Genomic DNA, 25,126 nt, shown 5'->3' with positions numbered 1-25,126 from the left:
TCTCTCTCTCTCTCTCTCTCTCTCTCTCTCTCTCTCTCTCTCTCTCTCTCGCTTTCTCTCTCTCTCTGAAGTAAACCAGTGTGAGAATTTATTTTGTCAAATCTATGTCAAGGATTATTGCATTACACATTATTATCGTAGGTCAAACAAATTAGAATCTTGTTTCCAAGAAGATCAACAGTCCACAAGTGTCATGGCTACTGTCTCTAAGAAACTTCTGTTTGTTGAGGCCTGACATCCCCTCATGTTTTGGTAACAGAACATCGTTGAGACCAAGGAAGGACCCAAGGCACAGAGGAAAATGCAGGGCCTATACCAGGCTGCTGGCCAGATTCTCGTTACTCTGGGGGCTCTCAGTGTTTTCTCTGGAGTTGTTGCTTTCTTCCCAGTCTTTTCTTACAAGCTTTGGTTCACGGGATGGAGTGTCTGGATTGCTTGTCCCATCTGGAATGGAGCTTTGGTAGGAAAATATTTTATTACATTTGTTGAGAGACTGCAGGAAGGAGGGAGAGAAAGAAGAAACAGAATAACATATCCTTCTAAAGTTTTCCAACAATATAAAAAAGAAAATTCTACAGAAAGTCAGAATTTACCTTAGAACACTGATTTCTATCAGTTGTGTTTTAAATATAGGATTAAAAAAATAATTTAATCATGTGTACTCTATATTATGTATTCTATAATGAAATGCTATTCAAGAAATTCTTTTAAAGTTATTTTATGTGAATCTTGTCACCTTGATAGTTTGAGAAATTAGAATCTCTTGAAATCTGAATTTAGAAAAAAAAATATCAACCATGAAAAATAATTTAAAAATGGAAAACAAAGTAAAATAACTTTCAGGCTAACACTTTCATTGGAAATGCTGACGTGTTCTACATGACCCAGATTTGCAAGCTCCAAATCTTAGTTCTCCCTCCTTTTTGTTTGCACACAACTGTTTGACCCGAAAATAATTCAAGAAGCTGGGTGATGGACTTTACTAACTTCCCAGTTTCCTAGGAAAGTGTTCATGTGCTAAGCACAAGTCAGCACCAAGTAGGTGCTCGATGTCTGCTCATTGACTGCTTCCACAGGTGAAGGTTCCGACTGGTACCTCAGCTCCATGGATCAAAAAAGTGAGCACATCTAGCCCTGTGAATGGGTGACTTGGGGGTGATATGACTTAAGAGGAGTTAGAGTCCCGTAAATGCAATAAATCTTTCTCTCATTGTTTCCACTATTACCTGACATTCACCACTGAAGACTAGAGAATTCAATTTTGAAGCCTTTTGATCTTAAGGAATTTCCTATTAAAATGTAACCACTCTCGGGAAGGAAAACGTTTTAAGTCTTTTAAAAAGTCACACTTTAACTGGGATGTTACCTAAGAGTGAGACCCTCGGAAATATAATTTCAATTTATTTATTTAACAAATATGTATTGATTGCCTACTACATGCTGGAGTTGCAATGGAGAATAAAGCAAGTTCTCGATATTAATAGAACTCGGTGCAATCGGGTCTAAATCATGGTGTGCAGATTGGAGCAAGTTGGATGGTGGGGTTGTGGATCTGAATGGGAGACCTTCTTCTTGTCTTTTTAAATACATTCTTTTACATCTACCACCCCAGTCTTGGCCCTTTGCTCTTTTCTGCAACACCAACCCAAAAACATAAGTTTGTTCATTCAAAGAAATGTTTATTAACATCTATGCAAAATGGATGCAAAAACAGCAGTTACATTTCGTTGAGCAGCTTCCAAACCCTCTGTTGACGACCCAAAGTAAGAAAAACATTTTATATCTGGAATGTACATAATTACATCCATATATGTTTCTCTAGATAAACAAATAGATATTGATACACACAAATAACTAGATGTATATATCAAAAATTTCGCAAAACCACACCTTTCTACATGAAATGAATACTGATATTTTCTATGCTATTTAATTTTTAAAATTCTGACTTCAAAACCGATCCAAAGTTTAACAAAACTATGATTATAACCCAAACCTGTGTCCCTTTCTTCTTATGTTTTGCCTATCCCCACAAATTTTATCATAATATAGTCAACAGATATATTGGTGGTTTGATTAGCTTTACAAATTACTAAATACGTGTATGCTTGTTATAGAACAAACATCTGTTTTCCAATTAGACCCAGAGAAATAACATGATATGTCTCCAGCATGTAGCTAGTTGGTGGCTATTTTACTTTGAGCGTGACAGCGTAGGGAAGTGGAGTCGGAGAGGTGGGACTTGGGGAGGTGGGCCCTTGTTTAGGTCCAGACTTTGACGTTCTTGGTATGTAGTCAGGAGCAGGACTCCCACTCAGCCAGTTCCCCATTGCTTTGCCTGTAAAATGGGGGATTTTATAGGTAAAGAGAGCGCATGTGAAATTGTCTAACCCTAAGATGCTCAGAGAGAATGAAAACTATTTGAACAAACATTGTGAAATATAGAGCTTTGCTGATTTTAAAGCCCTAGACAAGTGCTAGTTAGTACCATGCCTTTGGTTGGCACCCTCTCTCTCTGTCCAAACCCCCTGTTCCTAATCCCTTCACACCAAACTCACTCTCCCATTCCATTCCCTGATGACTTGCTGAGTTCCCCATCCTGTTACCTCCTGGATTTCATCTCCTACAACTGACCCTTAGCTCATTTCTTTCCCATCACACTGGCTCCTTGTTGTTTTCAAATATGCCCAGGTGTTTCTGCCTCAGTGTCTTTGTACTGCCTGTTCTCTGCCTGCAGCTTCTTCCCACACATGGCTCATTCTCTAACATCTTTACTTCTTTGAACAAATGTTTCCTCACTGATGCTTTCCATCATTATCCTACTTAAAATTGCAAACCTCCCCTACAATTGGCATTCCCAATCTCTCATGCCCTGCTCTACTTTCTTCCCCCCATAGCCCTTATCACCATCTAATATACTATATAATTTACTTATTTATTGTTTGTTTTTCCCTCTAAAGTATATTGTACAAGGGCAGGGATTTTTCCTATTTTGTTTACTGCTACATTTCCAGCATTTTGGAAGAGTGAATCTCATACTAGGTGTTCAATAAATATTGTTCAATAAACATCATTGAATAAGTGAATAAATCCCATGTTCTCCATGCTGGTGGTACAGAATTCCTTATATAGTTGAACTCTGATTAGGTTGCAAAGACTAAAGGTCAAGCTGGTATTTATACTAAAGCAGGAAAAAATCCTCATGAAAAGGAAAGCAATAAGAATGCTCACTTTTTCAATAATGTTTAAATTTGAAATATGATTTTTTTTTTCCTAGTGCATTTCCTAGTGAACCACAACTCTTGTCTGATCAGGGTCAACTTCAAAAGGTCTCTGACTCATTTCACAACCTTCCTTACCAGTCATTTCTCAACTTGCCTGCAAAGTGTATCTTCCTCTGGTGGAAAGATCATTTGTAGACTTCAATCATGTTGACTTTGCCTTGTGCAAATGACTCCATATCTCTTTGGAGACTTGTAAGATATAGATTTTCACAAGTGGCACAGTGCTGTGTATTTGTTCAGTGTCTTTCATTCAAGGCTTTCTACATTCTTCACAAATATTGATCCTCAGACTCTCCTACTCTACCAGCCACATGATAAGCACTTTTCCTAGAATTTCTGAGCTAGTTATTTAAAGGCATCAGCTGCCAGAAACTATGCGGCATGGAGATTATACCGCCTTAAGGACTGAGCTCTACTTTAATCCTGGAAAACTTGGCTTGTAGATCAAACTCTGATGAAGAAACTGAAGTCCAGTGAGTTTCACAACATCTGAAGCCTGGAGGGTCCAGTGACTTGACCAATGGTGAGCAACAGTGCTGTGCCCAGAACGCTGCTTAGAGACTGGAAGTTGGGAGGAAGGTGGGGCTAGACCTACCCATGTAGCCTCCGGTTTCTCCTCTGTCGGAGAAGGGACTTGATTTCCCCATCACTCAAGCCTCTTACAGCTTTCACAGTCCTGTGATTTCCAACCACCTCATGGTCAATTTTCTACCTAGATAGCCTAAGCATCTTTAAGCTCAGCTTATCAAAAAACCATCATCATCATCATCACCTTCATCATCTTACCACCAAAAGCAAAAATGTAGTCTCCTGATTTTCTTGTCTTTAAATCCAATTTCAAATCTTGGAGTGATATTTGACTTAATCCTTTCCTCTTATCTAGTACTTCTCAAACTGGAATGTGCATATGAATCATCTGGGGAGCTTGTTAAAATGAAGACTCTCATTCAGTAAATCTGGGTATGTCTGACAAGTTCCCAAGGGCGCCAGTGCTGCTGGTACCAGGATTGAGCTTCAGGCTGCACTGCCCTAAACCAGCCCACCCTCAGCACCACTCCCACCCCACCACAGCCGATTGGTACTGAAGCCCAGGAATTAAGTTCATTCTGCCTGAGCACTCTGGCCAAAAACATTTTGAATGACCAGGGATTTGAAGTAAAGAAAGGAATTAGTTTATTAGACTTGGCCAATCCAGAGATGGGTGAGCTTGTGTCCTGAAAGACCCAACTCTCCGATGGCACATAGGTTACAGATTATTTAGAGCAAAATCACAAGATACCATGGATTAGGGGTTCAGGGCTGTGTTAGGAGCTGGCAGGTCAGAGGTGATACAAGGTTAATAAATCATTTCTTTAAATCTTTTTTTTCAATTACAGTTGACATTCAATATTATTTTATATTATTTTCAGGTGTACAGAATAGTGGTTAGACATTTATATAATTTATAAAGTGATCCCCCAATTAATCTAGTACCCACCTGGCATCACACATAGTTATTACAATATCATCAGCTTTATTCCCCATGCTGTACTTTACATCCCTGTGACTATTTTGAAACTACCAATTTGTACTTCCTCATCCCTTCACATTTTTCACCGAGCCCCTCAAATCCCCTCCCATCTGGCAACCATCAGTTTGTTCTCTGTATCCCACTCTACTTCTGTTTTGTTTGTTCGTTTATATTGTTCTTTGATTCCACATCATTTCTTCAGGTGTTGAGTTCAGTTCTGGAGTCCAGAACTGGTTTCAAGGAGAGGTAGCCAAGAGGTCCTCCTGCTTTATGGCCCAGGAGCTGAAAGATAACTTAGATTTTCATGATGTTATTGATAGCCTGCCAGGGGCTTAAACCTTATGACCATTAGTCAGAACCAGGCTATTGTCTTCTGCCACCTCAGGGGTCAATGATCATCAGAGACTAAGGGCAGATCAGTAAAGTATGCTGAGAGAAGAAGGAGGGGGAAAATGATTGTTTTAAAATGACAGTTTCAATCAAATCAGAATTATGAGGATCTTTGGTTTCATAATAGTTGCCAAGCAACTTTTAATTTTCCTATGAGGCATATCCTTATGCTTTCCTCTCTCTTATTCTTATTCTACACACCACCCAACTCTTTACCTCTTCCCACCCCTGCCCAGGCTTTATGCCTAGACCAACTGTGGGAATTTCTCCATTAGTGAGTCATAAAATCAATCTACTGGATAGCGAACAGCGTGTATAAAACATGAATCACATCAGAATAGAAGAATAGAATAGAACAGAGAATACTAGAGTGTCTCACACATAATAAGGGTAATATTATTATTTTGTTTAGATATAAAAATATAACTTGACCATGATGCAAACTATATTCCTTACTGTGGGTAGAGGTTAAAAAAAGAAAGTCTAAAGACCAAGATCCCACAGAGTCCTCTAGGCCTCCCTGCATTCCGATCCAGCAGGCGTGCAACAACCGGCTCATCTTTCTAAACCTCTGCTCTGTCAGTGTAGCTCCTTCTTCAAAAACCTTTAGCGTTGCTTCATTATCCAAAGTCCAGATATATTAGCCTGAATCTTCAGGCCTTCCGCAACCTGGCTTCACGTGGTTTTCAAGCCTGATTTCCTCTTCTTCTTCGCCAAGAACCTCCATTGGGCTCGTCGCTCACTGTGCCAAGCATGACTACCACTTTCCCGCCTTTGCACCTGCTGCCCTGCTGCCCAGACCACCTTTCCCTCAGCCATCGCCCACTGAAATCACATGTATCCTTCAAACCCGCTTCAGGTCCACTCTCCTCCATGGTGCCTTCATCAGTGATTGCTATCCCTGGAGGTGATACCTTGTCACTGAGCTCTTCTCACACAGAAATCTCACACAGAAATCTTGCCTAATTTTGAGGACATTCTTATACGTGCATTACTTTCACGTCTGGACTGTAAATTTCTTTGAGAGTTGGAGCCATTATTTGTATAATTATTACTGGGTGAGCTCGCTCATCTTACTTAGCCTCTCTGTGCCTCATTTTTAAAAGCAGAAGATCTACATCTGAGGGTCATAGTGAGTGAACGCAGGTGAACTGTTTAGTATAGTACCTGGCATAGAGAAAGTGCTCAATAAACGTTACCTGTTATTGTCATTCTTCCAGCTTCACAGTGCCTACTATCACACGCCTTGTTCATAGTAGGCCCACACTAGACGTTTGCAACTGAATGAATTAGCCCATATTAAAATGATTTCTCTGAACGGTTCTATTTCTGTTGTGACTACTCCCTGCTTCCTTCAATTCATCTGCTTCTGGGAACTGCATCCTTTACTTGAGCAATTTAAAGATTGAGTGGGAGGGCTCACAATTATCATGCAATCAGAGTGTTAGCAGCAACTGTTGCAAAAGTAGAGTACTGTCCCTGGAACTGCCCATCGAGCCAGCCAGTCGACAGCCTGTCAAGAAGAGCTGAGGGAGAGGAGTGCAGGAATGAGCCTCGTCCTTCCCCAAACCCACACCCCTCTCTGTCCTTCCTCCCAGCCCAACTGCCCTGCTGTGCCCAACTTTGTACCTCTCAGACATCCGTCCCTCTCATTTCCTTTTACCCACTTGACCTTTCTTTCCTAGCCTCAAATCTCCTCCTTTTTTATTCTTTTCCCCTCTCTATCTAAAAACAAAAATTTTACAAAGAAAGAGAAGGGGAAGACTGTGACTCCTGAGGGAATACTTTCCACTCTGTCTCCCATGCACAGCGAGGGGGCATCAGTAAAGATGGGTGTGCTGTGCTCCTGAGCCACCATCATGCTGGGTGGATTTAACAAGTTACTGGCATTCATACGCCAGCCTGCTCCATGAAACCTCTTTTTTAAAGTTTTGTGTAAACAAAGCAAAATTCAAGCTGGCAGCTTCAACAGAAATAACAGGCAACTGCAATTCTGCAGCATTTTTCAACTTTTGAAAGGAAAGAAACAGTTCATGCCAAAGTAGTTACAGCAACCTGGAATCTAAGCATCTGATAATGTCAGCTTAGATATCTACTTGGAGTGAAACCAGCAGAGGGGCGTCTCCTTTGCTTTTATCTCCTTTGCTTCTCCTTTGCTTCAGTGTTTCTCGTAGAGGAGTGACGTGTCATTTGAGCGCCTTGCCTCTGAAAGCGTAGACTGGCCCCAGGCTTAGTCAGCAGTGTTACAGTTGCTGTTAATAATTCTCCTGTTTTGTTGTACTATTTATGCTGGCTCAACCTCCATAGGGTCCCTTGGAAACTTTCTTCTTGCAGAATCAAGCCAACCTCTTGACTACAGATGGTTCTGTTTTTATCCATGGGAGTTTTATGGTATGGCGATGCCAAGTCTGGAATTTCAGGCTTAGCTCCATGAGAAGTTTTGTATGAGTGTGTGTGCGTGTGTGCGCGCGCTTTTTCCCCTCTCTCACAAATTCTCTAAACCCAACATTCAACATAAAATGTGCTAGGAAAATGAAAAGCTAGGTCTCAAAACAATAAATATGCCAGACCCAAAGCTACAAAAGCAGCATACCACAAAACCACCTTGGTAAAAGCTCTGATTTCCCCCCCCTTAAATTTGTTGATTCTACACGTACAATAAATGTTTATTTCTCTATCAGAAACCTAAATGGTACTCCTATCTTTAGTCCTGTCCTCATTCTATATCTTATTTCAGGCACATCCCTTCCTGGTTTTCTCTCTCAATCTCAGAACATTTGTTGACTGTGAACAAATGATTTATGGGTTGAGAACAAGTGATTCCCAGGCTCAATAGCCACACTCCTTTATCAGACCCGGTTCTGAATCAAAGATGAGCCCAGAATTTTTTTTCCCCATTATCTATTGCTCAATTCTGGTGACACCATTCCCTGCTTTGTTTAACTATTTTTATTCTGCACTTTGGGCCTTTTTCCTTCAACGGAGACTATAAAGAACTCTCTTTTCAAAAGCTGGACACCACTGCACCCGAACAATAAACTCCCCATCATGCATTCATTCTAATGATAATCTTTGTTACTTGAGAAACAGGGATCACGTATTTGTATCCCACCAGCAGGCTTTTCAAGAGAAAGCAAATAGTGAAAGATAGTGCTGCTGCTGGGAGGGTTTTCAGGGTTCTGTGACACATTTCCATTCCAGTTCCTCCCATTTGCAATTTTAGCAATTTGTAAGAAAGATGAACAATAGACACTTAATCAAAATAAAACATATGGCAAAGGTTATAAAGCCAAACCTTTACTGCAGTGACACCTTACTGTAACGAAGGTTATAATTGTGATGGCAAAGACAACACCAAAAATAAAAAAAATAAGCTTGTATAAATCATGTCTTTATGACACTGATGGCCTCTTTTCCTCATTGTCATCACAGAGGAGGAGATGGAGCCATAAATCTATTTAGCCATTTGCTGTTTCTTCTAGTTCATGATAAAGTTGTCAAACTGTGAGACAGAGTGAACTCTTTCCAGAGCTACATTCTATCATGGATGTTATTTTTCCATTTTCCTTTCACAGGCCATCACAGCTGGTGTACTCCTACTGTTGGCTCACAAAGACTGGACCCAGAGATACTTGGTAAATATGCAGACATTGTCGACGCAAGAAACGTCCAAACCTATAAAGAATTTTTATAAGATTTTGTTTGAGCCAAAACTGATGACAATTGCTGGGAAGCAAGATCTCAAATGCTGCAGAGCAACAGTTTTGCAGTTTCTTTTAGGCATTTGAAATCGAGGAGGGAATATAAGGAAGATTATATGAAGGTGGGAGAAAGCAAAGCAGAGGTTCGATTACAGGATAAAGATTATTTGCTCTCTTGAGGATGGTTACGATTTAGAAGGAGGGGTCTGAAAAGAGGCATTTCAAAGCTGTGTTAACCTAGATGCACAAGAACAATGGACGAGGCTTGCTTAAGGCAAAGATAAACCTTTTATTAAAGAAGTTAGTTGCCTGGGGTGGGACTAGTGGCCTGCCCAGTTAGGAATTTATGATCAGATCAACCTATGAGGTTACTTTCTGTCACAGGACTTATCAGTTTTATTAGAGAATTCCCCCCTTTTTTTTGTCCACAACATCGAGGAGAATGGTAGAGTGGGTTTGAAGATCAAATCTCTACTAGCTCAGGATGAAACATAAAGAATACAATTTCCAATTATAATTTTTTTTTAATTAATTAATTTATTTATTAGTTTCAGGTGTACAAAACAAGGTAATACTTAGACGTTCATCATTTATATCCCTCATACTGTGAACCAATTATAATTGAATTCTGTCTAATTGATACCTTACTATGATGGATTTCAGTAATAAACTGTTTTCAATGAAAATTTTTTATCTGATTCCGTCTCCAAACATTTTCTACAAGTTCCTGTGATTATTGTAAGTCACTTTTGGGGGGTAGCGGGCGAGTGTGTGTGAGGGAACAGAGCCAGTGTTAGTGCTCCTGGATCTCATCTTGAAAAAAATGGATCTATAGGCTCCTCTGCTTTTAATAAGCAGATGTGTTTTCAAGTCTCAATTCCTCCATTTGGAATCTCCTTCCAATGTTATCTCTTCCCTTAAAAAATGAAAAGTCATGACATCTTGAATTTCAATAGTATTGAGCTAAGTAATCCCACAATATAGGATGATACCTTGATTTGATTATAGAAGTTTCTCCCATGGCTACAGGAGTGCTTCTGAAACGTTAAAGTAAGTGTGAATTACCTGGGCATCTGGTTACAATGCAGATTCTGATTCAGTAGATCTGGGTGGACCTGAGTTTCTACACTTCTAACAATGTGCCAGGGAAGTCTGTGGACCATGGACTCTACCCTGTTAGCAAGGTCCTAGGATAAGGCTGGGATTCTGTTTACTCATCTCTTTTCCCATCCCAGACTGTTCTCAACATGTGATAGGAGAGAAATAAATATTTGTTGAATAGAATTGATTTCATTTTTGCCCCAGTTGGCTGAGGTTATTCTCCCACAGTGTAGATTGGGGAACACAAGGATTTACGGAAAAAGTTGTCACCCATTTCTCCTTCATTTCCCAGGAGGAGAGATTAATACCTGGCATCTCTTTCCTTCTTCATATTGCTAGAAGCAGTTGAAAAATGTAGGTCTCAACGTAACACTTTTCTTCTGCTTTATTTTTCAGTGGGAAGCAAGTTTCACCTTTGTGATTCTGAACCTTATGGGATGTCCACTTCATTTTGCAGTAGCCTTGGAATCCGCTCTTCTCGGCCCATATTGCTTCTACTCGTTATCAGGGGTTGCAGGGACCAGTTATCTTGGTTATGCAGTTGCCTTCCCTTTTCCGTATGCAAAATTCCCATCAGTTTGTGTGGACCCGCCCCACTATGAGGAGTACCACCTGACACTTCAAGTCTTTGACCTGTGCTTGAGCTTTGCCATGTTCTCTGCGTCCCTGACAGTGTTCCTCAAGCTTTGTGTAAGACTTATCTGGAATGGACACATACATGTAAGTTTAGAGGCAGGGGCAGCCAGTTCTCGTCCTGTCCTGAATTCTAAAATGGAAAGTCTGGTGCCTTTCGGTATATAAATATTTAATCAGTCTCTCTTATTCACCACTGTATTCTGTATAACCATGCTAGTCAGTGCCTGGGACATAATAAGTGTTCAATTATTGTTTTTGTATGAATGAATGAATGAAAATTTGTTGATGTGATAACTGAAGGTATAGTGGCAGGTAGCACCAGCTAACTTTTCTCTTAACCTACAATTTTTTAAAAAAATGACTAATAGACAAAAATACAAAGAGCTTTTTGTGGAAATTGGAAGCATCACCCTTAGTATGTTTCATATCAGTCAAATACAGATATCTTAGTTTAGCTTCTATCCAATTCAGAAAGGTATGCATGTTCCTTGGCTAAAAACGACATACATGAAATTCTCCCACTCTACCTCTACTCCAGAGGAGAGGCTGATGTAGGCTAACATCAAAATTTAGTTATCTAACGTTTTCCAGGAGAGCTAATAATATTGATGATATGATAATAATAGAAATACGAACTGAGTGTTTACTATGTGTCAGTGTACTTCCCATTTTACAGACAGTAAACTAAGGCTAAAAAGTTGATATAACTTGCTTGAGATCACATAGCAAATGAGTAGTAGGTCCAGATTCAGAGCGCAGAGCCATTTCTTTTAATCAGGCCAGATGTATTCTGGGTCTCTTTGTCACCCCCTTTGCAATCCCTCCTCCTCTACTAGACCATTAGTATACATGGTACTGGCCTCTAGGAGGATGAGAGCTGGGTCACCGGGAAAAGAGCACTAGTGGTTTCTTATTCTAAATCCTACAAGTGTTGAGTCTGGGTCACCGTTCTGTGGGTTGAACAGCTTCCCTCTGGAAAGAGATATTTCCCACTGCAAACCCTCATGCTGGCTTTATGATTCAAGTCAGTATTATATTAGGGTCAGGTGAATTGGGCTGATGTTAGCCATTTTTCCCCCAATTTGATCCTATCAACACGCACCAGCAAAGCTGGAAGACAAGATATGACACTTTCAAAGCCTTTTGTGATCCATCTTGTGCTCTTGAACTTCTACATAAGTCTGCGAAGGAAATCCTGGACATTATTAGGAACAGAGTTGATTTTACAAGAAGAGTCACCAAGAGTTGAGGCAAGCAGACCAAAATTATCTACCCCATTGTATTGCCAGGGCATCTAGGAGTTTAGTATATGAGATTTCTCCCTTGTGGTGAACATCCCAAATTCCTAGAGCCCTTTGTTAAAAGGAGCATATGCCTAGGGGAACCACACATTACACTGTTGGCAGCCATAACCCCTCTGCATGGGTAGTTAATCAGACACCTGGCTGTCATCTTAGGCATGATACTCATAACATCTTTAATAGGTTTAACATAGGATGGAAGGCAGGGAGAAAAAAATGTTTTAAATATATGCAGAACTTAGTAAGCTAGTCCCACGGAGAGCTAAGAGTGGGGCCACCTAAAGTACATGGGGAGAGAGAAAATTAATTGGAAACAGAGCAAAGTTCCTCAGCTACAGAGTTTTGCCTTTGCCCATCTTGCTCAGAATACAGTTTCTGCTGTGTGATTTCTAGGTGAGGTACAGTATCCAACACCACTACATGTTTCTCAAAATGGACCAGTGAAATCAGAATCACCCAGGATTCTTGTGAAACCAGATTTCCAGATCTAGTCCAAGACCATTCCTACTACGTCAGAGACTCAGGTTGGAGGCAGAAAATGTGTGTTGTGAACACATCACCCAAGAGATTCTGATGAAAGTTCTCTTCCCAGTGTGAGATTATCTTCGTGTCACTTCCAGACAGAATCTCAGTTTTCCCATCTGCGTAGAATGCAGCACTAGTATGGGTGAGAGTTCCAGATAAATTTAAGCAGCAGCATGGCTTTGGTGAGTGTGTTTGGATGACTTAGCACCACTTAGTGATTCATTATGGAGGAGCAGTGGCTGACATGATGGGATATGAGGTTCTGTATTAATAAATATATTGCTGCCCCAAGCCCCCATGGAACACATGCAGCCTGAGCAACCCTTTGACACCGGGTAGAAATCTCAGCTCTATTAGGCACAATTTCCAACAGTGAAATCAATGTATTATTTATCAAAACTCTAGAAAACACACAACTTGCTTAGAAAGAAAGGTTGGATCATTTGATGGGATGCAGAATTCTACACAGTGATTCTACATTTCATGAATCTCCATATAATTACACTGTTAGAGTCCCCACACGCTAAAAGGGATAAGTAACATTTTAAATTTTTATTAAAACCTATAATAAATATTGTAAAATATGCTGCTGACTCACTTCTTTTATATATAAACAAAACACTAAAAACGCTTTTAAAAGCTGCACTTGTAAGGATCTGCCTGAAAATTTAAATTCCCTTACGTAAATGTAGTACATATCAGGAAATTCAAGAGCTAAGAAAATTTGTAAAAAGAAAAAAGTGGTTTTTTCTGTTTACAAATGGTTTGAAGGAAAGTTTGGGGGAAATTGTAGTTGTACTTTATTTTATTGTAGAATAAAATCAATTTTTTTGAGATCCATATGTAACAGTCAATATCATGATGGAAAATACTTCTAACTTCTGTAAGTGCAAAAACATGTTTTTCAGAAACAAATCAAGCACCCCCTTAGGAATCACCACATTCATTATCTTGTTCTCATCCCTGTGCCTTTTGGTTTCATAGAATTGAAGTCATCTGGTGTCCTAGTCAGCTTAGGCTGCTATAAAAAAAAAAAAGTACCATAGGTGGCACGGCTTAACCAGCACACATTTACTCTCACACTTCTGAAGGCTGGAAGTCCAAGATCAAGGTGCCAGCATGATTGATTTTGGGTGAAGCCTCTCTTCCTAGCTTGTGGATGGCCACCTTCTCACTGTGTGCTCACACAGCCTCCCCTGTGCCTGTACTAAGGGAGAGGAAGAGCTCTGTCTTCCTCTAAGGGCACTAATCCCAGCATGGGGGCTCCATCCTCATGACCTCATGCAAACTTTAATACCTCTCAGGTGATTCACCTCCAAACCTCATCACCGTGGGGATTAGGGTTGCACATACAGATTTGGGAGGAGGGACACAATTGATAGCCTCCTGTTGAAGGCCACACAGCGATGGTGCGTGGGCATGCAGTCAGTTGGAACTCAACCAAAACCACAGCGAGAAAGAGTCACAAAGAGTTTGATGATTTTGAGAAATACTCACAAAGGCATGGTGTGAGTGCTACAAAGTACAGTGGTACCTCAGTTTTCGAACGTAATCCACAAGTTCTAAAATGTTCGAAAACAGCCGACAGACAGCTAGGCCTCAGGATCTTGCACTCAGCAGAAGCCGTGTGACCTGTTCCATGTCTGAGTCGTGTTCGAAAACCGAAGCCTTTACTTCCGAGGTTTACGATGTTCATAAACCAAAATGTTCGTCAACGGAGAGGTTCGAAAACCGAGGTACTACTGTAAATGTCTGTGTCCTCCCCTCCCCCAAATCATGGTGAAGCCCTAACCCCCAGTGTGATGGGATTAGGAGGCGGGGCCTTGGGAAGTGATGAGGTTTAGATATGAGGTGACAAGGGTAGAGGCCCCACGATGGGATTAGTGCCCTTAAAAGAAGATGGAGAAACCAGAGATCTCTCTCTGTCCACCGTGTGAAGATACCCCAAGAAGGCATCATGTGCAAATTAAGAAGAGGGCTCTCACCAGACCCTGAATCTGCTGGCACCTTGATCTTGGGCTTCCAGCCTCCAGAACTGTGAGAAATAAATATTTGTTGTTTAAGCCACCTAGTCTAGGGTCGTCTGTTATAGCAGCCCGAGCTGACTAAAACAGTGAGCCCTTCCAAATTTCAAGAGCCTCCAGGGAAGGGGTGGAGCTGGGAAAGGAATAAGAGCCCCCTGCTTCTGCCACTCCACGCATACAGGCTGAAGTGACCCTCTTGGCTTAGGACATAGTGCAGAAGGCAAGTGAACACAATACAGAATTTAAGTCGAGAAACTAAAATGCAAAACAACCATCACCAGAATTGTCTACATTCTTGGTTCAGTAAATAATAAAGTGATGGGAAATAAAAGAATTGGGACATGAGACGCACTGCAGCTGTCCCCTGCAGCTACTCTGCCCCTCCTCCATGGAATGGAATGACTCAATTTGTTTTCCTTTCATTATTCATTATTATGTTTGGTTTTGCTTTTTTTTTTTTTTTTTTTTAATGAAAGGGGGAAAGAAAATATTTCCCTCTTATCATGTGATACAGTGTTGTTGTTGTTTTTCCCAACAAATTGAGAATTATTTGCTTCCCATAAAAGATAAATTTAATAAGCAACATGTTTATTAAAAGATGTAGATAAACCCTTTAAATGCAGGTCTAAAAGATATGGGACAAAATATTCATACATGGAGGACCGGCTTCCCTGAAACTGAACACAAATTAGAAAGCAGCAATATACTGACTTTTCAAATCTTCCAGTGGACCTACATTGCACCATTACCAACAGAAATATGTTTGGAAAAACATTTACCTGTGACTCTCATCCTAAAGGTCTGAGGCCTCATGTTGGGCTATAACAAGATCTTTCTGGTGCTTCCCTAGGTTTAAACGCAAGTAGGACCACAGAACAGTAAGAATCCACTGTATATCTGTCTCATAAATTCCATTACGTGGTCTCTTCAAACAGGTCAGTAGAAAAATCAGAATCTAGAAAAATAGTCACAATTCAGGGCATTATCATTCCTGTTATTGCCTTATTTTCTCTGGAGTAATAATAGCAGTGACATAAAGTTGGGCCATAGAAGCATAGTTGTAGGTGTTATTTATTGGGCAGTAACTATCTCTCAGGTGCTTTATCCTCTTTATTCCTCACAACACTCTGAAACTCATTATTCCCATTTCATAGTCGAGGATGTTGAGATGACCATGTGGAGTCAGAATTCGCTCCCAGGTCTCCCAGGATCAGGAGCCCAGGCTCCTCATGGCTGGGTCACACCTCTTAGGTAGTGTATCTTCAGTCTTACCTAGTCCAAGTGACCTGCCATAGTCATGCTTTCTGGTGGACACTCTTTCTAATGTTTCCACAAACAAAAACTGACTCATATTTTAGAAATGAAAGCGATTTTCATTTTATTTAATCAGTGGGAGCATGTCAAGGTTAAGAGAGAAGATGAGACTAAAGTGTCTCTTATAGCATATTAAAATAAGCTTGATATTTTGTAAAACAGAGGACAACAAGTGGGAAGGAGTTAGTAACCTGATAACGGCTTTGTGTCAATTTTTACTTTATAAATTACTGTCAACAGTTTCCTTTTTGACATGCAGTCAATTTAGTCTTTTAATATAAAATATTGTAGTGGGGTTTCTTTTCCCTGGCCCCTTACTCTTAATCTAAAATGTTATCATTATTATATTTGAGAACATATTTTAAATGTTATATTTAAAACAAATAAGAAATATATGTAAGACAAAGAAGAAATTTTTGTTTTATAAAAAGGAGGAAATTTGAGTAGAAATCAGAAGCCTCCATTCTCTATAATCGTGTAACTGAATTTATACTGGTGAATATTTCAGAATGATTATAACAGTGCTAACATATGAGTACAAAACCATTTAGAAATGTAACAATGTTGGTTGGTTACTTTAAATGTTATAATTAAAGAGGAGAACACTTGATGGCTATTATTGGATGCCTGAATTCAGGCTCCATAGGAAAGAAGGGAGAGAAACAGAGGAAGTAATAAGGGTGAACCACCATGGGGGCTGTGTGGAGTGGGGAATGAAACAATGACACTTCCCCTCCCAGTCTGGCTCTGGGAGCCAGTGGGGCCTGTGAACAGGGCAGCAGTTCACCCCTGCACGTATCCGTAGTGGTGGACTTGAGCTTCCTCATCTCTAAGACCTCAGGGCTTGGCCACCCAGCCTCCTGAGACCTTTCCAGATCTCCCAGTCTGTGATTTTTAAATAAAACTTTATTCCATTTGAGAAGATTAACATTCAGAAAGGATGAATGTGAGCAGCAATGGCTGGCTCTTTACCTGTCCTGTGCCACACTGATATGTCGCTGGGGTACAACATGGACTTGCGATGGCAGCTCAAAGATGCCAGCAATATTCCTGAGAAAAGATGGTATGAGTTGTCCCAGATTCACAGGTCACTTTAACCACTTTCTCTAAACATCTTTCTTTGCTCAATATTCAATGTGTCCTGTCAAACTAACCAGAATTATCTTGTAGTTTTAAAAATTTACCATTATACTAATAAGTAAGCAAAATACGTAAGAAACTTATACCTCCAGTTTATTTGTGGAAAGATTATTTTAAAATGTTTTTCGTCTCTTATATGACATAACTAATCTAGTGTCGTGGATAAAAAGGAAAGTTGCTAGTTAAAGCAGTAGAATTACTAGATGCTGGACAGTAATTAGTACCCATCTGACAAGTGGAATATTTTCTGTTCACTAGTATTGTATATGATTTTTCTCGTGTGTAAAGGAATATGAACCCAAAGCCTTAAATACAATGTTCATTATTTATACTTGTTCCTCAACATTTATTGAGCATATATTATGTGCCAAATATTATACTAAAGGCTAAAGTATAGAGACAGAAAGGTGAGTAAGACACATTTTGGTCTTCCATTGACTCACAGGGACTGAGAGGAAATGAAACTTAAGCCAGGAGGACCAAGGGCCCAGTGGAGGAAAAACAAAATCTGAATTAGGAAGTAATGGTGAGCATGGAGAAGAGGTGATACATGTGAGAGGTATTCAGAAGGTACAGACAACAGGAGTTAGTTAGCACATGTGACAAGGGAGAAGCCCAGGAAGATGGAAAGGGATTTCTTGACCATGAGAGACAAGACAGAGTGACTGGATTTAATGTGTGAGTTCTACTCTTGTCACTTAGGGTAAATATTCAGTTTCACATCTTGCCACTAATAAAAAGCCATTGTAAGAACTTAGAAGAAATCAGAGGACTTCTGTTTGAGATTCTAGCTAATGAGCTACTGGAGCTTGCTATTGGACACTCCATGGTTAGCACTGGTCACATAGCAATACAAATGATGCCTTGCTTTGAGTTCATAACACACCTAGTGCTAAAGGGCAGGGGCTGTAAGACAGTTTCAATCTAGGCCATATTTATTTAACAACACTTCTTTTCTTCTACTGAATCTCCCTTGGCAGATTACCCACAAATGATCTTAGATAGCCAAGCCCAATGGACTCTTTTTCAAGCAGCATCTTCCTTGACCTCTCCACGGGTTTTGAAACTATTGACCATTTTCTCCATGAAATCCTTTCCCTTTTGACTTCCATGCACCTTTCTCTTTGGTTTCTCTTCCTTCTCCCTGATTGTTTCTCCTCAGTTTCCTCTGAAGGCTCTTTTGCTCTGTTCACTGAGTAAAGGCTGGTGGCCTCAGTTACCACTTGGGGCTGATGCCTCACGCGTGTATATCTGCAGCCCAGTTCCCTCTCCTGCTCTAATGAGCTCTACATCTGACTATTTTTGGACACTCTCCTGGGTGTCCCTCAGACACATCAAACTCAAGATGATCACAATGGAGCTGATCATCTTGTCCCCAACACCGGCTCTTCTTCCTGAATGTCTTGCTCAGTTGCCATTCAGGACACTCAAGTCAAGCCTAAGACCTGGAGTCATCGTTGACTCCTCACTGCTAAATTGATCACCATATCCTGAGAACTGCACCTCTTAAATATTTCTCCACTGTGTCCCCCTTTCTCTGTACTGACTAAGATGGCCCTGGTTCAGCACTCCAACTTCTCTCACTGATACTTTTTTGCTTCTAAGCTTGCAGTCTTGTCTTTCTTAAGAAGTATCCTCCACACAAGCTCTAAAATGAGCTCTCTCAAGTTCATATCTGCTTTTATTATTCCCCTGCTTTGCATCCTTTACACAGGTCACAGCCAACCTTCTTCATGTGACATCCATGTGTATTCAGCTGTTCTCCAAGAATATGAGTTACTTAAGGATAGGGACTCTCTAAGATAAGGTAAGCAGGAAAGGTGGGACTGGGAGTATGGAAGTCAAGAGCAGCAGGTTGCAATATTAAATGTCTTTTTTTTTTTTTTTTTGTCTTTCCAGCCATAGCTAAAATCTTACCTAAACCTACAGCAAGAGAATTTCAAATTTAAAAGCAATTCACATGTCATGAAAGAATTTTGTATGGTCATGGAATCCAGGAAGAATCTTCAGGAAGGAATAGAGAAAAAAAAAATAGATTTGAATTTCCATACCAAGGAGCAGTAATTTATTGAAGAAGAATTACTTTCAGCATTATTTATGACACATGGAAAACCTGATGTGCCATGGTCCTTTTGAAGTCAGACAAGTTGAGATGTACTTGTTTCCTCTACCACCTACTATCTGAGTGGCCTTGAGCAAATCAATATTGATCCTCTCTGAGCTTACAGTCCCTCATTTGTAAAATGGAGATAACACCTACCTCACATATTGCAAAATAAAATGATGTAATTACTACTAAGAGCCTTAAGCTGGGCATGGCACTTGATAAGTGCTCAAGAAATGTTTGCCCTCTTCCCCTTCCTTCTAATCAAATTTGAATTCTTGGCTCTCATTCAAAGATTTCACAAAATGCTCTGTACCCTTCTGTTAATTTTTGAAAAGCCTCAAACCAATCCAAACCAGACAAAACAAACAAGCAAATGACCAAAAGAGATATTCAACAAAGAGATCCCTCACTTCCCTAGCCCCAGCCCACAAAAGTAATGGTTCTTCCTATTTTATGCTTATACTAGATATTTTATTACACATATATTTCTTTTTTATATCTTTCTGCCATTCCCCTTTCACTAGTATCACCAATTTTATTCTCTCTGTTGATTCCTCTTAAATCCTTAAGTGGTACCATGATGCTGTTACTTGAGTCATCCTTCATTGAGTTCCTGTGACATAAAAAAGGCTGAATTAAATGTCAGAAGTGTCTCTCTACTTTCTTTGATAAATTGTAGAAATAAACACTACTTTATTTTTCCTTTTCTTCTAGGGTCGAAAGAACGGACAATGAATTTGAAGGAATGTTCCTTTTAAATGTGTTATTTGTGGCCATTATTTTGAAATATTTGCCAAATAATTTTGATCTTTAAATATTTTTCCACTATGTTCTTACAAAATGAAAATTGAAATAATTGTACATTTAGCCATTTTTGGATTGCTAATCTTGTTTTTCTCGGATTTACATGTTATGATAAAAAAATTGAAATTCTATCACTGTTGGCATAGAAATCTTAAAATTTGAAATACAAATTTTCAGTGAATGAATGTTTTCTTTAAATTCCTCTTGTTCCCTGTGTGATGTTTCATTAAACTGTAATTCCATATTACCTAAATTAAGAAAATATTTTTCTCAGTATTTCTTCATTGCCTTTACCAAAGTCACTCTAGATCTTCAAACACAAAACATTATAGCAGCCATAATAAAAAGGGTTCCCTGAAGAAAGATTCTGATCCTCCTTCCTGGCCTCCCAGTACCTTAACTTTGGCGCTCACCACAAACAGTTCAATAGTTGAAAGGGACTTTAGAGGCCCCTTAGGCCAACTTCTCATCAACTGTCCCAAGATCTATATGCCCCTGACAGCTCGCCCATTCCCAAGAGGCAACCCCATCCAGCTGTTGAGTACCTGTAAATGTAAAGGTTTTTCTTAACTTGGCCAGAGAGCTGCTTCTTATCTTCCCTCTGTCTTGGTCCCACCTATAGCTCTGCATAGCACAGTGGAGTGATTTTCAAATGTGATCCCCAGACCAACAGCATTACCCTCACCTTGGAACTTGGAATATCTGGAAACTCTGGGGCTGGGTCCCAACCATCTGTTTTCGGAAGCCCTCCTCCAGATAGTTCTGAAGCACACTAAAATTTGAGAAGCACTGGTGTAGTGTAGCAGAAAGTGGGTAGGACTTCGGATTGAGAAGTCCCTGGATTCAGATCCTGGCCCTCTGTCATTTTAGGCAATGGCCTGTTTCTCCCTGGTCCAATGGAGCTGATGGAGGTAGCTTATTCCCAGACTTACAGAGAGAATTCAGCGATAATATATAGGTAAAATATATACTAGACAATCTTACACACTTTAAGCACTCAAAAATAGGGTCTAGTATTATGGATTCATTCAACACACTTACTAGATGCCTCTGAATGTTAGTCTTTATAGTGTCCATTCATGAGAATGGAAAAATACAGAATAAAAATTTTAGACATATCATGAAAAATACGATATTCACAGAGGCTAAGTTAAGTTCAAGGACACATAACACAACTCTTGGTGTTTGGCAGTCTTATAGGTGCTTCCCAGTTTTCAGTTCTTCTCATTTATCTGTCATTTAATGCAGCAATAAGATTTCTAGTCCTGGGCCTCATGATTACACAAGTAGGGACTTCAAATTTATTAATGTATTGTCTGAATTAATTTTAATATTGAGCATTGCCATCCAGTACTGGGCACCCTAGCTACTTATTACTTACTTATATTTTACTTTCTTATTTATATTTTACTCTGTTCTGAAAAGATTTAAGGTGACTGTTCGGCATTTTATCAAGAGTTGGAGTTCCAGCTGCTATGACACCAACTATAGGGCCAGTGAAGTCCAGGAGTTGCTTCCCAGCAAAATGTGCAAAATTCTAAGCATCTCTGATGGGTACTAAGTGAAGTAGTCCAATACCAAATGCTTTAGGTTAACCGGAATCCCATATGTAACATGTTCAAAATTGTATTCAGATCTCAAGAAACATGGTAATTTCTTGCCCTTGCATTCACAAAGAAATGAGCTGACATTTTACCATGCCCTTGCCTAGGAGAACTAAATGGTTAACGCTCACCATCACGTGTCCAAGTCTGCTTTACAGACCGGAAGGAATAAGGTACCTTTACTTTAAACAGCCTGTTTCCAGTTTTGTGTGGCTGTTGATATTACTGAACCAGTGACAGAGGCCAACGCAGGAAAATAGGCTGGGTTACTTGTAATTCTTTGAATGTGGACACATCAGCTTGTGGAAAGGAAACTATTTAAAATGGGGCTTAGGGAAAGGGAAAAAAAATCCCCTTTCCCCATATGAGATTCTTCCATGGTGTTGTCATACAATCTTGAAAACCTCCATAGAACACTCTCATTGGATATATGCAAATTTTCTGAGACGCAGTGGTTTCCTGCCAGGGAAAAACTTATAATAACAGAGCAAGAATGCAATCTGAGCCCTTGCTCTCTAAAATCCCTAAAAGAACAGAGTCGTTCTTGACAGGGCAATTTCAGCCCTTGACATTCCAGGAAATAGCTTAATAATGTCATTTAGGCTGGGGTTGTAACCAATCCTAAAACAAAGAGACACAAATGCAATATGTAAGATTTAAAATACCAGTTTGGAGACTATAACTTATTTTCACAGAGAATCTAACAAAAACGACTACCACAACAAACACTAAGCAAGGCATCCTAATTAAGTTGAATGTTGTCTCCACTAATTAAACTCAATATAGGAAAACGCAGGATTTCTGCCAAGAAATTACAGACACATCCTGAAAACTATTTCCTTTCCCTTTACTTTTCTAGGTACTGGGTCTATGCCATATCCAGGATGTGACACCCAAACAAAACTGTATTTTGATCATTAATATATACGCAAAAGTTAACCCCACCCTGGGGCCTCAAAGGCCTTTATGAGACATGCTGGCCTTTACATTTCAATGTGTTTCATTTTCTCTGGGTACAGCACAGCTGAAAAAGGTTACAAGACTCAGGTTAAAAGTCAGGAAATGGATCAGGGCCCCACACTATGACATCATTTTCTTGCAATGCAATGAAGCAATGACATTTCCTGTAGGAAAAATGATGAGAGCAGACAGGCAGCCTATGTGAGCTGCAGTGTTTGCAAAGAAAGGTGGCAGGCCTGCCTCCCTCCAGCTCCTGCCTCTTCCCTCCTATTCCTTGGCTGAGTCTCCTCAGAGGTCACAGAGACCCAGGCCACTTTCATTTTATGACAGTCCTGATCTATTTAAAATGAAGGGATGCTAAAACTTAGTTACCAAAAAATGAGGAATTTTTTAGTTTTAAGGCAATTAACCCTTTAAGATAAAAATATGTAGTTTTGCCGCTTACAAAACAGTTTTCAGATTTATTTTTATTTTTAATTTTTTTAACTTAAGTACAGTTGGTATACAACACTATGTTAGTTATGTTAGTTTCAGGTGTACAATATAGTGATACAACATTTTTATACCTTACCATGTGATCACCCCACTAATTCTAGCAATCATCTGTCACTGTGCAAACTTATCACAATAGTATTAACTATATTCACAAGAGACATTTGGCTGAGCCAACAGGGACGACTGTACATTTCAGCTAAAGGAAAGAGCGGAGATTAAAGTCTGGCTCACCCTCCAACTGCCAAACCCTACTTGCAGCGTTCAGGGCTGTATTTGCCTTTTTCAGATTCACGTGAATGTCTCACAATAAAAGATAGGTGGTCTTGTAATGGCACATGGTTCAAGTGAAATGATGAGCCAGTCTTCTGCTTCCGATCCTGGGTGTCTCTATAACTGTAGATACAATATCTTTTGAGGATATCTCCACAAGTGTAATTTGAGGACCTGCCTGATTGTGAGTTCTGGGCCAAAAGAGCTTCCTGGCAAGGTCACCCCCACACGTAGAGAGACTTTTTGGGATTTACAAGCACGTGCTGCCAATGAGCCAACATGTGGCTTGGTGAGTAAGAGCTCTGGGCTAGGTTTCAGCCTGGTCAGGTGATTTTGTGCATAAATTGCATAACTTGTAATGACACCACTGGTCCCTCCTATGGTAGATTCTGCTCTGGATTCCACATATGGACAGACCTGCTCCAGACCAATTGAGAGACCGAAATCAATGCAAGAAGAATTTAGGGGCTTGGGTCAACATGTTGTGACTCCACATCAAATAACACTTGCTTCTCCATCTGTGGCCTTGTGACTCGGTTCGGATAACTGGGCCTCTGCCTCATAAGTGCGTTTCCAGGGGCTGGGTGCCAGGTGCGTGCTGCCTGGGACTAAGTGTTTATTCCCTCGAGTTACTGTTACCATGCTCCATCTAGAGACTGAACGTCTGCCTCATAAACAACGGGATGAGGGTTCCAGCCTTAAAATCTTCTGTCATTTTTCTGCTTCTTGTCTCCCTGCTTGTATTCTCTTGGGAGTGAGCAGAATCTGCCAAGCAATGACTGTGACTGCAGATGTAACAGAAGAAAACAGCTTCCTGAGGCTTCTTTTGTTCATTTCAAAACAAAATTAATACTAAGTTCCTCTTCTGTCAGTGGAGGAGAGAGAGTAAGAGTGAGACGTTTCTACTACCAAAAAAAATCCAACAGCAATGACTTCAGAAAGGTAAAATCCTAGTATCTGTGATGGATTTATATAATAGAAGCAATGTTTCCAGATATTGTACTAGGTTTGCCAAACAGATTTAAGCTCTCTTTGGCAGGTGAGTGGGTGGGTACCAGGGGTGCTTCTAGGCACTGTTTACACAGTGCTCACAAATCAAGAGTGTTCCTACAAATCATTACACAGAAACCAGATGGACCTTGCAGTGACAAATATGCTCTCTCTGGAAAAATTAGCTAATATCTGGAGGGCTTAATATTTCCCTGGGATGAGTCAAAACACAAGCATAGTTGTCGCACCTTTTGTTCATTATCTGTAGGTGTTCTCTCAAATGTGTGGGTCTTTAAAAATGAGTCACTGTTTCCCAGGTCAGTCAAAAGTATCAGTGATAACAACTCTAGGAAGCATAATAAGCCTAGAAAGAAAGATCAAACTTTAAATTATGAGCAAAAATATAAACTGCCCCAAATTACTGAGGTGTGAGTACTCTGTCAAATTTGCATTCTTATACTACCTAATCACTCCCTTTTAAGGACTCATCATTTCCTATAATTAAACCTAGTCTAAAAAGGGATTTATTTTACATTTGGTATATTTGTATAGTCACAAGATCTGGAGCCTGTATTTTTCGCCATTTGAGTAACCCCTCCGCTTGCCCATACATGTTGAAAGTGTCATTTAACTTAAATACACAGATCAGACTTGTTTAAGACTTTACCCTTTCACCTTGCTCTAGGCAGGGAAAAGGATCAAAGCTTCCTGTATTTTTTAGAGATGACCCCTTCTTTGTTCTGAACATTTCTCCCATCTCCTGTTTGTAGAAGCTTCTGCAAAGACTGAATTGTTTTTCCATTCTATAAATCTACTTGTACACAATGAGACCCTCATTGCCCATTTGGCATCCTAGAAGAGGGAATGTACCTATGTGGGTAGAATTTTTATCTTGTGATGGTTTTCAAAATTCACAGTATTAAAACAGATATTTTTTAGTAGAAATAATGGTCAGAATTAGATTTTTTAA

The 25,126-nt window shown here is 39.9% G+C and overlaps 1 protein-coding gene across 3 annotated transcripts; it reads left to right on the top strand.

The window, feature by feature from the left end:
* Positions 1-282: 282 nt before the first annotated feature.
* Positions 283-20,092, top strand: TMEM212 (transmembrane protein 212). 3 transcript variants are annotated; one of them, XM_081075184.1, is made up of 6 exons: positions 298-460; positions 1,077-1,118; positions 8,760-8,819; positions 10,383-10,706; positions 18,641-18,733; positions 18,826-20,092. In XM_081075184.1, the coding sequence occupies exons 1-5, from the start codon at positions 302-304 to the stop codon at positions 18,725-18,727; spliced, it is 672 nt and encodes a 223-aa protein (XP_080931310.1). In that variant the 5' UTR covers positions 298-301; the 3' UTR covers positions 18,728-18,733; positions 18,826-20,092. The 3 variants fall into 3 exon arrangements, with proteins under 3 accessions (XP_080931312.1, XP_080931311.1, XP_080931310.1); XM_081075186.1 differs by lacking the exons at positions 1,077-1,118; positions 18,641-18,733 and adding an exon at positions 15,323-15,407 and having other exon boundaries at positions 283-460; XM_081075185.1 differs by lacking the exon at positions 1,077-1,118 and having other exon boundaries at positions 283-460; positions 18,826-20,031.
* Positions 20,093-25,126: the final 5,034 nt, after the last annotated feature.

The sequence above is a fragment of the Rhinolophus hipposideros genome (genome assembly GCF_964194185.1).
Source record: "Rhinolophus hipposideros genome assembly, chromosome: 2".
In the NCBI taxonomy this organism is placed as follows: Eukaryota; Metazoa; Chordata; class Mammalia; order Chiroptera; family Rhinolophidae; genus Rhinolophus; species Rhinolophus hipposideros.
The sequence above is the reverse complement of the archived record's forward strand: the minus strand, read 5'-3'. Positions and strand labels throughout refer to the sequence as shown.

Excerpts from the sequence above, each read along its gene's own strand:
- TMEM212 (XM_081075184.1), top strand. The coding sequence starts at position 302 with ATGCAGGGCCTATACCAGGCTGCTGGCCAGATTCTCGTTACTCTGGGG. Across the intron at positions 1,119-8,759 it reads CAGCTCCATGGATCAAAAAA|GCCATCACAGCTGGTGTACT; the intron begins GTGAGCACATCT and ends TTCCTTTCACAG. Across the intron at positions 8,820-10,382 it reads ACTGGACCCAGAGATACTTG|TGGGAAGCAAGTTTCACCTT; the intron begins GTAAATATGCAG and ends TTTATTTTTCAG.